Source organism: Neolamprologus multifasciatus, chromosome 2 (assembly GCF_963576455.1).
Source record: "Neolamprologus multifasciatus chromosome 2, fNeoMul1.2, whole genome shotgun sequence".
NCBI lineage: Eukaryota > Metazoa > Chordata > Actinopteri > Cichliformes > Cichlidae > Neolamprologus > Neolamprologus multifasciatus.
Window position 1 is genome coordinate 9,820,211 of NC_140440.1, and position 14,264 is coordinate 9,834,474.

The 14,264-nt window shown below is 43.4% G+C and overlaps 1 protein-coding gene across 15 annotated transcripts in view; it reads right to left on the reverse strand.

Annotated features, from left to right (window-relative positions):
- Positions 1 to 440: 440 nt before the first annotated feature.
- rapgef2b (Rap guanine nucleotide exchange factor 2b) overlaps positions 441 to 14,264 on the reverse strand; it is a 107,064-nt gene continuing 93,240 nt past the window's right edge. For 6 of the 15 annotated variants that reach the window (XM_085178115.1, XM_085178052.1, XM_085178109.1 and 3 more), the window contains 14 exons: positions 13,637 to 13,745; positions 13,106 to 13,382; positions 12,332 to 12,489; positions 11,441 to 11,681; positions 9,738 to 10,121; positions 9,386 to 9,597; positions 8,376 to 8,499; positions 7,900 to 7,923; positions 6,504 to 6,730; positions 5,934 to 6,101; positions 5,296 to 5,445; positions 4,714 to 4,915; positions 4,085 to 4,614; positions 441 to 3,246 (listed from right to left, as the gene is read on the reverse strand). In XM_085178115.1, the coding sequence (XP_085034241.1) occupies positions 2,879 to 3,246; positions 4,085 to 4,614; positions 4,714 to 4,915; positions 5,296 to 5,445; positions 5,934 to 6,101; positions 6,504 to 6,730; positions 7,900 to 7,923; positions 8,376 to 8,499; positions 9,386 to 9,597; positions 9,738 to 10,121; positions 11,441 to 11,681; positions 12,332 to 12,489; positions 13,106 to 13,382; positions 13,637 to 13,745 (3,174 nt within the window). In that variant the 3' untranslated portion in view covers positions 441 to 2,878. The remainder of the gene's footprint in view (positions 3,247 to 4,084; positions 4,615 to 4,713; positions 4,916 to 5,295; positions 5,446 to 5,933; positions 6,102 to 6,503; positions 6,731 to 7,899; positions 7,924 to 8,375; positions 8,500 to 9,385; positions 9,598 to 9,737; positions 10,122 to 11,440; positions 11,682 to 12,331; positions 12,490 to 13,105; positions 13,383 to 13,636; positions 13,746 to 14,264) is intronic. The other 9 variants (XM_085178056.1, XM_085178049.1, XM_085178092.1 and 6 more) reach the window with 8 other exon arrangements.

Sequence of the window (14,264 nt, forward strand, 5' to 3'; positions counted from 1 at the left end):
TGAGTCCTCCTCCTAGCTCTTTGATTTAAACCAACAAGTGATTAGCTTTCATATGTGACATGAGATAATACTGGATTCAGAGTTCAAACCCTCAGCAACAGATGGGTCATTTCAGTCCAGGCAGAGAAATTATGGGCTGACTTGATTTCTCTTTTCGGTCCCCCAGAGTTAAATCAAAGAAACAAAACTCAAACAAACAAAAAAAAAATCTAGCGGGAAGTTGAAAATTAAGAGTCAAGTCAACCGTCGTTTCTCTCTGTCTTCAGCATTAGTCTGTTTTGTAGTTTTATTTGTTCTTGGGTTGGTTTTTTTTTTTGCTGTTTTTTTTTTTGTTTTTTTTTTAGAAAGTAGAAAATGAGAAAGTGCAGATGAAGCTCAACACGTCATGATGCTGTGGTGTCAACAGCAAGGTCTGGGATTTTGTTATTGGTGGCAGCGGCGGCGGTGGTGGTGGTGGTGGGCAGTCTTAAGAAGTCAGTCCTGTTTGTAACAGTAATATTTATGTGGTTTTGTGTGTCTGTGGCTAGGGTGAAGCCCCCCCAAAACCCAGTGCCAGTCAGGGTTCTGCAGTCTCATTTTTTTCCAAAGTGCCAGGCATTTTTTAAAATCGTCTTTGACCTTCTCTCCATCTCTTCTTCACAGTATTTTTATCTTTTTTTTTTTCTTTTTTGCATGCAGGGTCATTCAACCCTCCATGATGCTTTAAGGCGGAGGAGGGAGATGAGCAGAGGAATCCACCAATAAGGAGGGAGAATCAAGTGGAGGAGGCAGGCACGTTATGTCACGGATGAGTCTGTTTGCCTGTCTCTTTAATCCTGCCCACCCTGAACAAGGGGCACTTCAAGTTACTGCAAAAAGATGTCCACTGTTGTCCCTCAAACCGCTGACACCTGTTCATCCTCTGTGGAGAGAGAAGCAAAGATGGGCATCGGTTACCTCGAATGAATGCATGAGCTAGAATGTAATAAAGTTGAAGAGTTAATGAGGTCAGCAGTGGCAATGTGTAGAATGAAAACCTGCCTGAGACACCGCTCAGGAAGCTTTTACTTAATGTAATGCCAACAATATTACCAAAGAATTCCATCATTTTTCTGATCAGCTTTAACTCACATCAAGCTGAAGTTTTCGAGGGAAGTTTTAAAGCTTGACTAAACTTGTTTGATTGGACACAAACACCGCAGTACAACAGTGCTGCTCAGTCATCTGAAGGCAGACTGTGGCGTTTTCGAAATATAAAGCAATAAAGGATTTTCAAAGCATTTTCTCCAAGCGCATTTGGCATGGCTCGGATAGTTTTGCCTGAGATACTGCCCAGATAATTAACAACTTGTTGATGCCAACTCTGCCATGGAGCCATGTTAGATTGCATGGCAGATGTCACAGATACGTTCACTACTCCAACACTTCACTTTGCTGTCTTCCTGAAACCTCTGACATACGAAGCCAAAAAACAGCTTGAACCATGTGCTTTATTTAAGCTTCCAGTTGGAAATGTCCTCCACTGGAAATGCACTGCAGTATGTATTTTTAACAGGTTTGAGATGATTTGTTGACATCGGGATTTTTTGTGTATATTAGCGGCAGGAAATTTTTTTTACTGTTTCTCTCACTGTTTTCCTTCCAATGGCCTTCTTTGAGTCCATCCATCCATCCATCCATTCGCTTCCACTTATCCTTTTCAGGGTCGCGGGGGGCGCTGGAGCCTATCCCAGCTGTCATAGGGCGAGAGGCGGGGTACACCCTGGACAGGTCGCCAGTCTGTCGCAGGGCCAACACACAGGGACAGACAACCATTCGCACTCACATTCACTCGCACAGTCACACCTAATGGCAATTTGGATTTTCCAATTAACCTATCCCCACAAGCTGCATGTCTTTGGACGGTGGGAGGAAGCCGGAGTACCCGGAGAGAACCCACGCAAACACGGGGAGAACATGCAAACTCCACACAGAAAGACCCCGGCCTGATGTTGGAATTGAACTCAGGACCTTCTTGCTGTGCGGCAACAGTGCTAACCACCGTGCTACCGTGCTGCCCCTCCTCTTCTTCGAGTCATCACTCTCAAAAAGTCGGAAAAATGTTTGTAGTTCTGGTCTGTTTCAGTTAGCATCAAATCATGGATGAAATCAAGGACAGGCAGCTTGTGGGTGGAAAAAGGTTCTAAAATGTCAATTTTGGTAAAATATTTTCATGTTGCATGTCAAATTTCTTTTTGTGGCTGCTTTTAGTGTGTAAACAAACAGCTGTTTATTAGGCAGGCATACTGAACTACCTAAACTAAAACCTTTTTTCAAGCTTGCACATCAGCCTTTCTTTAAACTAGCCTTTCATGTTAGTCTATACATTTATTACTTAACAAGTGCACATCTATCCACATTTTGATCTTTCTTCGCTACACCAGACCACTACAACGACACACAGTATATTCAGAGTCACTGCAGGCGAGTCAGGGGTGTGCTGGTGCAGGTGAATGGAGGTGCATGTTTTCAGGCACTGACTGCATGGGTGAGAGGATCCTAACACCGTGTCTGCTGATGAATGCTGTTTGGACACGGTGTGTGAGAAAGTGAGAGAAGAAGAGCAGAATGCGTGGTGGCAGAGAAGTAGTGAGTCTAATCCAGTAAGTATGACTCATGCATGATGACATATTGCGGGTAAGAGGTGAGGGTCCCACTCCAAATCAAGACTTTCCAGATCAAATTTAATTTCCACTGACTTTTGGAATTTGGAGTGGGACCGGTGCTACTAGTGCTGTGGGGGTTGTATGCATCTCTGCTGACATGCAGGTTCACTGGTGTGGAGGGGGCAACCTGATAAATTAGTTTTTACCTGCCTTGGGGAGTCGGGCCCTGCCTGTTAACCCCCGTACACACACTGTCATGGTCTGGGAGTCTCTGGTGTATGCTGTGCCACTGGCTTCCTCAGAGCGACTAGTTTGGAAGACAAGGACTCACCCTCCTCTTCCTCTTCAGGCTCTTGCTCCTCGGCGGGTGAGCGAGTGCGGTGGAGGCCGCCTGCCCGGTGCTTGGCCCCCTGGTGGGCCTGGTGGGAGTCGGGCGACTGGGTGACCATGCGCGAGCGCTGCAGAGCCGTAGTGTAGTCTGGTGGCCGCCGGCCTGAGTAGGTCGCTGTGGACATGGGAACAGACTGGGCTGAGTGCTGTCCCTCAGCGAGGTCGGAGATGGTCAAGGCAGTGTAGCCGGGGGGAGTCGGGGGAGGCTCGCGGTAACGGCCCTCTTTTCGGGCTGAGGGGATACAAAAGAGAGACTCGTGACGATGTGTTTTATGAAGCTTTTTTGGCAGCGACAGCAGAAGATGACAGAAATCAAAAATGAAGGGAAAAAGAGGATGACATGCAACATTTAAAGACGCTGTCATTAAATGTTACCATCTCAAATCTGGACTGCTCTGCTGCACAGAAGAAAAACAATCCTTCCATAGGATTTTGGATCTATGCCCATTTCATTCTTTTTTTTTTTGCCAAGAGTTTAATGAGAAGCAATCTGGGAACCCAACAGCTATCCATAATGATTTGGCCTGTGGGTTGACTGATATTTGGGCCCCATTCGGCGCAGCCAGTGGACATCGCGGCCAAAATTCTGGACCCGAGTCACTGTTCAGGAATGAACAACAAAAGTGTGAAAAGCAAAATGCTAGCTGATGGTTTCCAGATACATTTCCCTCTTGGTCTTTGCAGGGACAACCACAGCCTGCCCAAACATCACTGGTTAAAAGCAGCTGGATTACAAACTAAAGCCACAAAGACATTTGTTTGTTTAATCCAATGTTTCTCAAACTGTGGGGCAGGCCGCAATAATGAGACACTGAGCTGCTGCAGGATGAATGTTTAATATTTATATTAGGACACGCCCGGAAAAAATTCAGCACGACTGGAATCTGTACTTTATTTTAGGTCTAAAATGTGTTATATAGCAGGTACGTGTAGGTTTCTTTGTGAGGTGCACAAACTCATGACTGTGAGGTAACAAAGACTTTAGAAAGTCACTGCAATCAAGTCAGTAAACAGTCCGAGTCGTAATGGTGCATAAAAAAAACAAACAAAAAAACTTAGCAGTTACTCACAAAGGCCGCCTTTATTTCCGACAGTGATGGGTGATGGAGATGGTCGGCCGAGCTGCTTTGCCTCCTCTGACCCGGTGGATGTGATGCTACTTGTTTCTGGGTCGGTGCTGACGTCCTTTCCTCCTCTCCTCTTTATGGTGCCGGTATCCCCCTCGGAGTCCTCCCCCCAGTATGCTGCTGAGGACGAGGAGGAGCTGGCAGATGCCCAGCTCCCCCTTGCCTGCGCCGCCCACAGTGCAGCTGATCCCCCTAATATGGCATCTGGCCCGCCGGGAGGGAGCCCTCCAATGCCGCCTCCACTTCCACCGCCGCCAAAGGCCAAAGTTTCCCAACTACGTCCTTGCTGCATCGTCTGGATATTGTCGTGGGAGCCAGAGGAACAGGACGTCCAAGAGCCGCGGCCGCTGTCTGCAGCATCAAGGGAAACACGGTCTCCTTGATCCTGAGTCAGTTCCTCTGAACTGGGTGAGGAGAGTACTGTATGGCCGCCAGCATAAATGCCCCGACAGTCCTGCATTGATGAATATGACCTAGGATATGATGTTTAAAAGAAGAATAAAAGATGACGACGCTTCACCTCAGAAGGAAACAAAACAATGATTCACTTATCAAGTTCTCAGTAATCCTACCCAAGACTGTACTGATCGGGGTCAGTTGTGGCTCTTCGTTCCACCCTTGATCCTCCAATGTGAGAATCCCCGACTACTCCGGAGTGACGAAGTCTCCTCTCCTCCTGGGCCATGTCGAAAGAGGAGTTACTAACGAGACTGGAGCGAGAGGAGATCTCACTGTGACCAGAGTCTGAGTAGGTGTCTCCCATCCTGTTGTAACCTGGAGGAGCGAGGAAGAAGTGGAAGACGATACATTTATGCACTCGCAGTAGATCAGAATTTACAGTTTTTAATTCATAGTCATTGGTAAAAGTAGCGCGTGATTATGAGAAAAGCATTCAAACTCTAAGTGCTTATCTCTGTTTTTACACAACTTAAACCTGGCTGACTAAATTAAATCCATACAGGATCTGTTTTATAGCATAAATCAACTCTTATTCACGTATCATCTGTCAACTTTAATATCATATTGGTCTCTCACACTCTGAACAATGAGAGCCATCATGCAGTACATAGCAGTAGCCACTAGGTGGCAATTGTAGCTCACCATGACTGCAGTCTGGAGAGTGGTGTCAGAGGGAGGGAGGATTATTGGCTTACCCTTCTTGGGCGAGCTCTGGGGGGAGGTGGGAGGGGAGGAGAGCTGGGAGGAGGCATTGGACATGGTGTCCTCTGGCTGCCTCCGGTGTCTTTCGTTCCCCTCCTCTGAAAGAGCGAGGATCTTCTTCAGAGACTGCGGGGAACTGGTGCCTGTGGACATTTGCAAAAAGATGAGCAGAATTAACATGAGGAACACTGCCAGTCCCCAAGGGTGCTGGGACGCTAAGCAGCATTGTCTGGGATTTTTTTTTTGCATTTGCTTATTGCCAGCCAGCCTCTTGGTGGCAGCACTGTCACAAAGAAGCTGAATCAGCCGTTGTCTGCAAATAAAAAGATGAGGAGGACAAGGTAATAGGAGCATGTACAAGGACAAGGGAACAGGAGATCTATACAGAATGCTGTTCATGCAATCATGCAGCGTTACTGTATCCACCTGTATGGAAAGCTAAACCAATTAAAAAATAAAAAGATTCAAATCCCAAGAATTTTACCTTCATAACTATCCAATGAATGTTCTCAATCATAAAGCTTTATTCTAGAATAACACGTATCCTATTCTCTCAATGATGGGAGGCGAAAATACCATTAAACTCAAATGATACTTGAATACTGACGGTTATGTGTAATCTTCATCTTACCGAATGGTGGCAGATCCTTGACTTGCACTTTCTTTCGAGATGGGTAAAGGGCCACAGCGGGGACCTGGAGAGCCTGGTTTCCTTTGGCCAGCTGACCCCTTTGTTGACTCGCAGCTCTGGGCACAACTGGAGAAGTGTCTGGTCGTTTCCCACCTGCATTTTTGGGCACTGAGTAGTGGGAAATAAGTAAGTATTCTGTATAGATACACTTCAAGTTACATTTAATAGCTAAATGTGTTAAAAAGGGCTTAGAAGAAATTTGCTCTTAAGACTTTTGTATTGATCAAAACTGAGCTGCACGCCTCACAGAGTCTCTCTGACCACTACTCCCCAGTGCAATGACAACAAAGGAGGTTTGGCATCAACAATGAGGAAACTGGCTAAGTAACTCAGATTTTTATTTCATGCCAGTGAGTCCTTGAGGAGCTGCTTCTGAGCAGTGAAGTATGTGTGAGGGTATGAGTATGTCTCAGGAGAACTGCGCTCAAGCTTCGATCTTTTATAACTTCATATTTTTCCCTATTAAACCCCAAAAACTGAAAGAAAGAAGACAAACTGCAACAAACTCACATGTGCTAATGGAGGGTTCACACTGTAGGGACAGTGTCTGAAGACTCTCCTCATTCGTTTCCAGGCTGAGGTTGGACAGGTACTGTTTGACCTTCCTAGCCATCTGGGCGTCCTCGTAAAGCTTTTTGGCGTTTAGGAAGGAACTGCGTCGCACCCGCTTCTTGTGCCCACCTGTCTGTGTGACGTCAAGCACGGCGGCGTTGGCGCTACCCTGACTTAGCGACCTGCTTGTGCACATGAACATAGAGAGGAACAGACGCACAAAGAAGAAGACAAAAAAAAGGTGTGGCTTCAGACTGTAAATGACTCGATTTTGAAGTAAAACTGTATATTTGACACTATAAGGCTACATAGGGAGCGTGGTATTTAAAACTCGAACATGCAGAGACCAGCTTTAGTCATTTCTCCCAACTCCAAAACATTCCAGACATTCCAGACGGCAGAGGGAGAGGTTGAGCGATGACGGCTGCAGTCAAACAACAGGGCAGTAGAAAGAGGGGCTAGTGTAGTGCAGTCATAGTTTACATTTCTGTGGTTTGAGTCAGAGCTGGTAGTAGTAGTAGTAGTAGTAGTAGTAGTAGTAGTAAAAGCATGTTTGTTTTGCACATGGTCTCAGCCAAACAGCACCCTGGCAGTCGCCTGTGGTGTTAGTCAATGAGAAGCCACATTTGTTCTCGATGGTGGATTTAAATTTATCACGTTTCAATAAAACATTTTCAAGTAGTACCTTATAACAACAACGAACCACATTTCAGAGATATTATTACGAGACAACAATCTCACAGCTGCAAGGCATGGATGTTGCATTTACGAGATTAAGGTGCTAATCGTGAGCTGCAGATGTCAAATTGCTTTCTTTTGTTTTTGAGTGAATGAAATGTAAATCTGCATGTTTCCCATTAAATGTTGGCTGTGCACAATGGTGTCCCATTTGACCACAAGAATGTAAAGCATGTTGCAGAGTATTTCAGTTCCAGAATCTCTGGCTGTTTGGAGCTTTGAGAAGCAGATCGACCATCAAAGACAGGCAAACCTTTGAAACAGAAGCTGCATGCATTATGTTGGGAAACAACATATCAGAAAAAGGTCGCATTTGCTACTTGGAAGCTGGATATAATCCCTTTATTTGTCACGCATGTGTTTATCTCATGTCGTAAACAGTATTCCAATTATTCCCATTATTTACTGATTCTCAAATAATTCATATAACCTCATGTTGGCATATGTGACCTTTGTTCCACTGAATATCCATAGGTTAGCGTCAAGCAGAGTTAGAAGGATTTAACTCAAAGCGGTTAATGAAAGCAAGGTTTCAGAGGGGAAGCACGCAAATCTGCAGGAAAAAAAAGGGTGCATGGTGCAGAGAGGGCAAAGGTTGTAGGGTCACCAAACTTACCCTAAACTTCTCCATTTCTTCTTCCTAGAGGGTGTGTGCCATGAGCAGAGAAGCATGGAGGGCAAAGGGTGGATGAGTTGAAAGAGAGAGAGGAGACAAAGCTTAGGACAGGAAAGACCACCAAGATCACCAAAGAGAAGCAATTTCACCAACAGACCCACATGAAAGTCAGCAGAAAGGAAATCAAATGGTAACACTCGACTAAGAGGAGACATCATTAGACAAAGAGACTTTCACAGAAGCACTGAGCACATCTTATGCCAACAATGTGTACAAGGAAACAGTTGCTAGACGAAGCAGTTGCCAAAGAGAACAGCTGCTTAAAGGAAAAGCGTGAGGCAGGAATTGGACTCGATCTACGTGAACCGGCTAACCCCACAGAGCTGGTTAGTCAGCGTAGTGCCGGCTGGTCCTACAGGGACAGTGAAGGGTCCTTAAGAATCTAAAGATCTGACTTCGTTTCCTAAATATCTTACCTTGTTCGGAACATAAGGGCTGGGTCCATGTTGACAGACGCCATGCGACCAACATGGCGAATTTCTTTGGCAATCATCCGCAGCTTTTCAAAGTTCACCAGGCCGTCCACTTTAGAGTCATTGCCTGAAAAAGCCAAAGAAAAAAAAGATCAATTAGAGAGTTTAAAAACTACAGCAAGAGACAGAGGACTACGGAGATAAATATGGCTAACCGTGAAGCATTTTTACCCCTTTCTGTTTGTGGTTACTGCATTTATACAGCAAATCAACACAATTTGTTTTGAGGTTACTGGTTCTCTGTACATAAAGAAGTTGGTCAGAGAGGTAAACTTAAAGTTATGGATAATTCCATGTATAGCAGATGATAGGAAAGCTAACTGCAAAATTAAAAGATCCAGACTGAAACCAAGAAGCAGTTACCTACTTATAGTTGGCTTTCACATTGAGAAAAGCTTACATGAAAAACAGCCAGTTGTCCTGTATTTCAATAACAATACACACTTTTTAAGATTAGAAATATATATAGTGTATAAATGGGTTATATGTGTGTGTGTGCATGCCTGGGTGTTCGACTTTGCAAAATGGATTGTTATTTAGGTTGCTTTTAAATGACAGGTGATAATGCAAAAGTGTTTGCCTGCAAACTGATAGTAAGAACAGTTTTTTGTTTTGTGTATGATTGAGCGTTAGTGTGCACTGCTCTTGAATCTGATGCAATGCAGTGGTGATTAAACTCTGTGGGCCTGTGTGCATATTGGCAGTTTTTGAATAGATTTTGAGCTGGAAACGATCAGCAGTATCTGGCAACACTGACTCCTCTCAGAAAAATTGTGCAGAATCTGCAGCTGTGTGTGTTGTGTAGTGTCTAACATAGTAATGTTTACAGAGTGAAAGATCTGAGCTAAACGGATATAAAATCATGTAAAAACACTAGAGTAAATCTGCCACACAAGAACTTTTGAGGGAATCCATAATTATTTTATAAAGTCTGTCGTTTCATTTTGTTTTACCTTCATGTAGAAAGGTGAGGTCCTTCTTGATGACAGGGAACAGGGGGATGATTGGTGGCTGGAGGTTTTGATTGCTGAGGACATTCCTGTACTTGGCCATGTTTCTTGAAGGGTCGAAGAGGTCCTGCAGGTCCCCGAACAGTTTCTCATATTTGCTTGGCAACTTCTCCCATGTGCCTCTTAGTCTGGAGACTGGAGCCAGGTTCAGACCACTATAGGGAAAGCCGTGGCAGTGAATATATAATCAGTACAACAATTTGTACCGACATCACAACACAGAACTTCTCTATATTAATTTGACTTAAAAATATGACGTAAAAGAAGTCAGTTTATTGCACATTCATTGTCTCACCTGATGATTGCGAACATGGAGCTAAAGTTCTTGCACTCGCGACAGTGCAGGGCTATCTTGATGAAGTGCTTGATGATCTTCATGCGTTTTAGCTGGTTCGGTTCCCGCGTAACCTCAGTGGCCACCCAGAAGGTCTCGTGGTTAATTGCCTCCTCGAAGCGCTTGAGGCTGACGGAGCCGGTCTTTGAGCGCAGCTTGAAAAGGTCATCGATGTATTCGGTGGGCTCGATGGCGCAGAAAAGTTCAAAGGCCCGCATGGAGAGTTGCGTGGCCACCTCCACGGTGCTGAGCTGTAACAAAGAAATCTGTCCTTCTCGAAGGAGGTCCTGGGCATCCTCATCGGAACATAACGTCTCTGTCTCCATGTTGCTCTTTAAGTAGTATCTGATGGAGGAAGATGGATTGCAAAATACTGGTTAAACATTTGCCATTTCTTCTCTCTGTATCTATGAGAATTTTCTGCTAGGACTGTAAAAAGCTTAGGATTTTTTTAATGCTGTTGATAAAACAATGAGTTTTAATCCACTGGGATCTTGAAAAGATGAACTGAGGTCAATCACTCCATCCCAATTCATTCTTATTTATCCTTTCTTTAACCCTTTAAGACCTACCATAGAACCAAGTTCGCCAGAGCTTATATTATATTTTTACATGCTGTGGAGCCATTTTTGGGAGCATTTCAAGTTGCTATACATCAATACAACCATTACAGCCTAAATTTTAATAATATGTCTGCATTAAGTGCATAGTAATTACATAAATTGCAAAAAAGTGCAATAAACTACAAAAAAATTGAAAATCGTTTTTGTTTTTTTAACATATATTTCTAGTTAGAGAAATTTAAGAGGCTTATCCCTCAAAACTGTAAATACAAAAAAGTTGCACAAAATAGTTTCCCACCACAGGAAATTTATTTTGAGTGTCTTCATAGTTTTATTTTTGAAATACACCAATTTTTATATACTGCAGGAAAAACGAAAATAAATATTATAATGCAAATTTGCAAAAAAAACAGCATATGGATCAAAATAAACTATTTCTAGCAGTGCAATATGAGTCCTAAACATCCCAGAAACGACACAGAAAGTCATAAAGTCAAACATAACTTTTAAAAACACCAGTATAGGCTCATAAGGCCCTGATGGTAAAAAACTACATTTCCGCAAAATTATGTCACTTCCGGTTTCGGGCAGGTCATGGAGGACATGCGATAGTTCGTGCTGATGGACGTAGGAAGTGTTACAAACAGCTGATCGGATCGGCAAAGCGTGTTTCTGGAATATTATGTTTTTGTTCCTGCAAGCGCTTTTTATGCAGTTTTTGCAAAGCTATATGTGGAAGGAAACTGTGACCGAGGACAAGCTGATGGCATAAGATGTAAGTACAACTCCTCCGGTTTCATGTGCAAAAAAAAATTATTGCGCTAGCTTATGTGGTTGCAGAGCTACAGGGATTTAAAAATAGTTACGCAAAACGGAGCGTGCCCGCTCCGACCGGTTTTAAAGGGTTAATAAGGATGGTTTCTTGGATTTAAGATGTTTTGTCCTACTTAAACGGCAATAAAAACTATACTGCACATCACCATCCATGTAAAGGAGACAAGCAAGGAATGGTGGAACTGGCCTTTTCAAACCCGTCTTTATTCCTACTCTTTATGTACTTTTAATGTTGCAGTTTGAACATCAAGATAAAGAAGTCATCACCTGCCGCTCAGCTGAATCCTGTCGGCTAGCTTAGAAAGCTGATCCGGTAACCGTCTCTGCTTGATGACGCCCTCAGGTGTGACAGACACCTCGCACAGCGAATAAGCCTCCGGTGCAGCAGTCAGGGCGAACTCCCTGATAGCCTGGGCCACCACTTCTTTAGCGGTTGTGTCCTTGCCGATCATAATATACCGAGACTGCTGGTCCGCCTTGAAGACTCGCAACACCTGGTCTGACATATCTGGGAGAGACAAACAATGGTATGTTACCATCATTCTCCTGAAACAGCTTGAATCCGATTAAGAAACAGTGATTGATTAACTGATTGACTGTCAAGCTTTATCAAGAGCTTATCACCAATCCCACGCCCGCAAAAGCCACACCAGCATCTTGCAGATCAGATAAATCTCCATGAAAACATATGAGCCCAGAGGAAATATAAAATTGCACTGCTGTTTTACTGAATTAGCTTTTTACTACTATGACTCCAGATTAAGCGACTGCACTCTAACAGATTAATGTCTATAAGTCTGACATAAAGGTTGAAAGCACTGCCAAAGATATGCTTTTTCCAGGAGAAGCAGAATCACAAGGAGAGACGATACTTACTCATTATCAATGGGACTGAAAGGATATAAACAACATAATGGACAGAAGTTAATATAAAGACCATCTTACTGTACTTTTCTTGTTTATTTTGTGCTATGGGTGAGCAGTGGAGGAACAACTGTTTAGGTAGCTATTTTATTATGTTTAGTCATCTGACGCTATTTGAGTGAGCGGTTCTTTGTTTGTTCCCCACAAATGACATAATGGCAGAGTATTGTTAAACATTCTAAATGTGTTGATGCCACAAACTTCCCGAGCTGCATGTAGCGGTTAAATACACACCAGGCTGGTTGTTGAAGTCGAGGATGCGGTGGTGTGACTGCAGGAGGTCTGGGTTTGACGACGAGAGGTTTCCGCTGACTGGCAGAGCTGGTGGGATCTGTTTGGACTGCTTCATTCCCACTATGCTGTCATCCTGTGATTGGCCCACGCAAACGTCGCTATGGAAACGAGAGGGCGAGCAGAGGGGAGTTGTTATAGATAGCAGTTCTGTCAATAACAGGCAGAGGGCGATATTTGTGTTTGGAAGAGAAGGAGGATGGAAACACATTTGTGCAGTCCATATGATGTATTCCATGTTAATTATCCTGGAGTTTCACAGCAGTGAAAGCAAAGGTTATATATGACTCAGCTAAAAGACGTTTTCAATGGTACCCTGTGGGAAATGGACATCTGCTCTCATTAGGAACTAAATTTATATGAACAAATACCTTTTCTTTCCCCTGCAGCGTTTACTCCCAGTTTATCTGCGGCATTTCAAAGTAATTCTGATTCAGCCTTGCATTTGATTGGCAGACTGATAAAAATACAGGTGCAAGTTGCATAATCGTTCAGAGCAACATGTCAAAGTGTCAGGAAAAATCAGAAACGAAGTTTCTGCATCTAATCAGCTCCAATCAGGAGGCTTTGATTTCCTATTGATATTAAAATCACAGAGTTCAGAGTCTACTGAATATAAATGCTGCACTAAATATTTATTTCTCACTGAAATCTAGACATGCAAAGCTGCTTTTATTGGTAATTAAGTCGTGACAGTTAAAAGTAATGAGGTCTTACTTGTATGGTTTAGGGGGCAGGATGCTGGTGAGCGTCTTATCGAAGATTTTCTTCAGCTTGTTGCGTCCTCCCACTGTGTTGGTCTTTGCTTTCTTGCTGACCTTTTCCAGACTCATCACCTGCTCCACATCCACCGCCAGGTCGGGGATCGAGTAGCGACTGGCCTTCTTAATGTCCCCAATCTTTGGAAGGTGGGGCGCCCCGTTCTTTCGATCATGTTCCTCCTCACACTCCAAATCATGGTCGTGTTCTGGCCTTGTTAGCAGCTCTTTAAACACTAGACAGGTGTGTAATGTAAAAGAAGAAGAGTCATTAAAGACACTGTAGTATTCCTACATCTACTCTCAGATCTTAACCTTTTTATTCGTTTATCCACATGCTTTTTGTTCAGTAATAAGCTTTAACATTTGGACAAGTCAACAAAAAAAAAGTGATTGCTGTTGACATAACTATAACTCTCTCTAACCGTCATAGGATCACCAGTGATTTGGTGGATGTTGACAAGTTATCATAACTTATAATAAGCTTTACCTAAAAGGTTTGTCTTCACAGTTATGGACAAATGGGTGTTGTTCTTCAGAATCTCATTGGCTTTGCTGAGCTGGACATTCTCAAAATTCTGTCCATTGACCTCCAAGATCTGCAGGGAAGACAGAGAAAGCCATCAGCACAATTTTAAGCAACTTACTGTACTAAAGGGTTACACATCTTATCGAGAACAGACTGAGGAAAAACAATAGAGCTGATGATGTCAGTAGCGTCCTGTTTTTCTAACCCATAAAGAAACACAAAAATTACATTGTGGCTCCAAAACTGGGACCTTGACATTTTGCATTCTTTTGTTAACAACAAGAAGACAACGCTGCCAGCTCCTTGTTAGAAAAAGAATCATGTCTAAATTAGCACCTTATGCATAATTATTAAAAATGCAACCTCCTGGTGTGTTTGATGATCATATCTGGACCATGGATTTAAAACACAAGAACATCATTTGACCACAGAGTGCCTTTTAAATTCTGGCAGAACTCCAGCACAGGAAGTACTAAAACTCATCTGTTATCACCACATCAGGCCAATCTGCAGGTCGCGTTTTATCACTGCAAATATTAATCTCTGAACTATGCAGTTTAACTAGATAATAAAGAGGCCCTAAACTCCC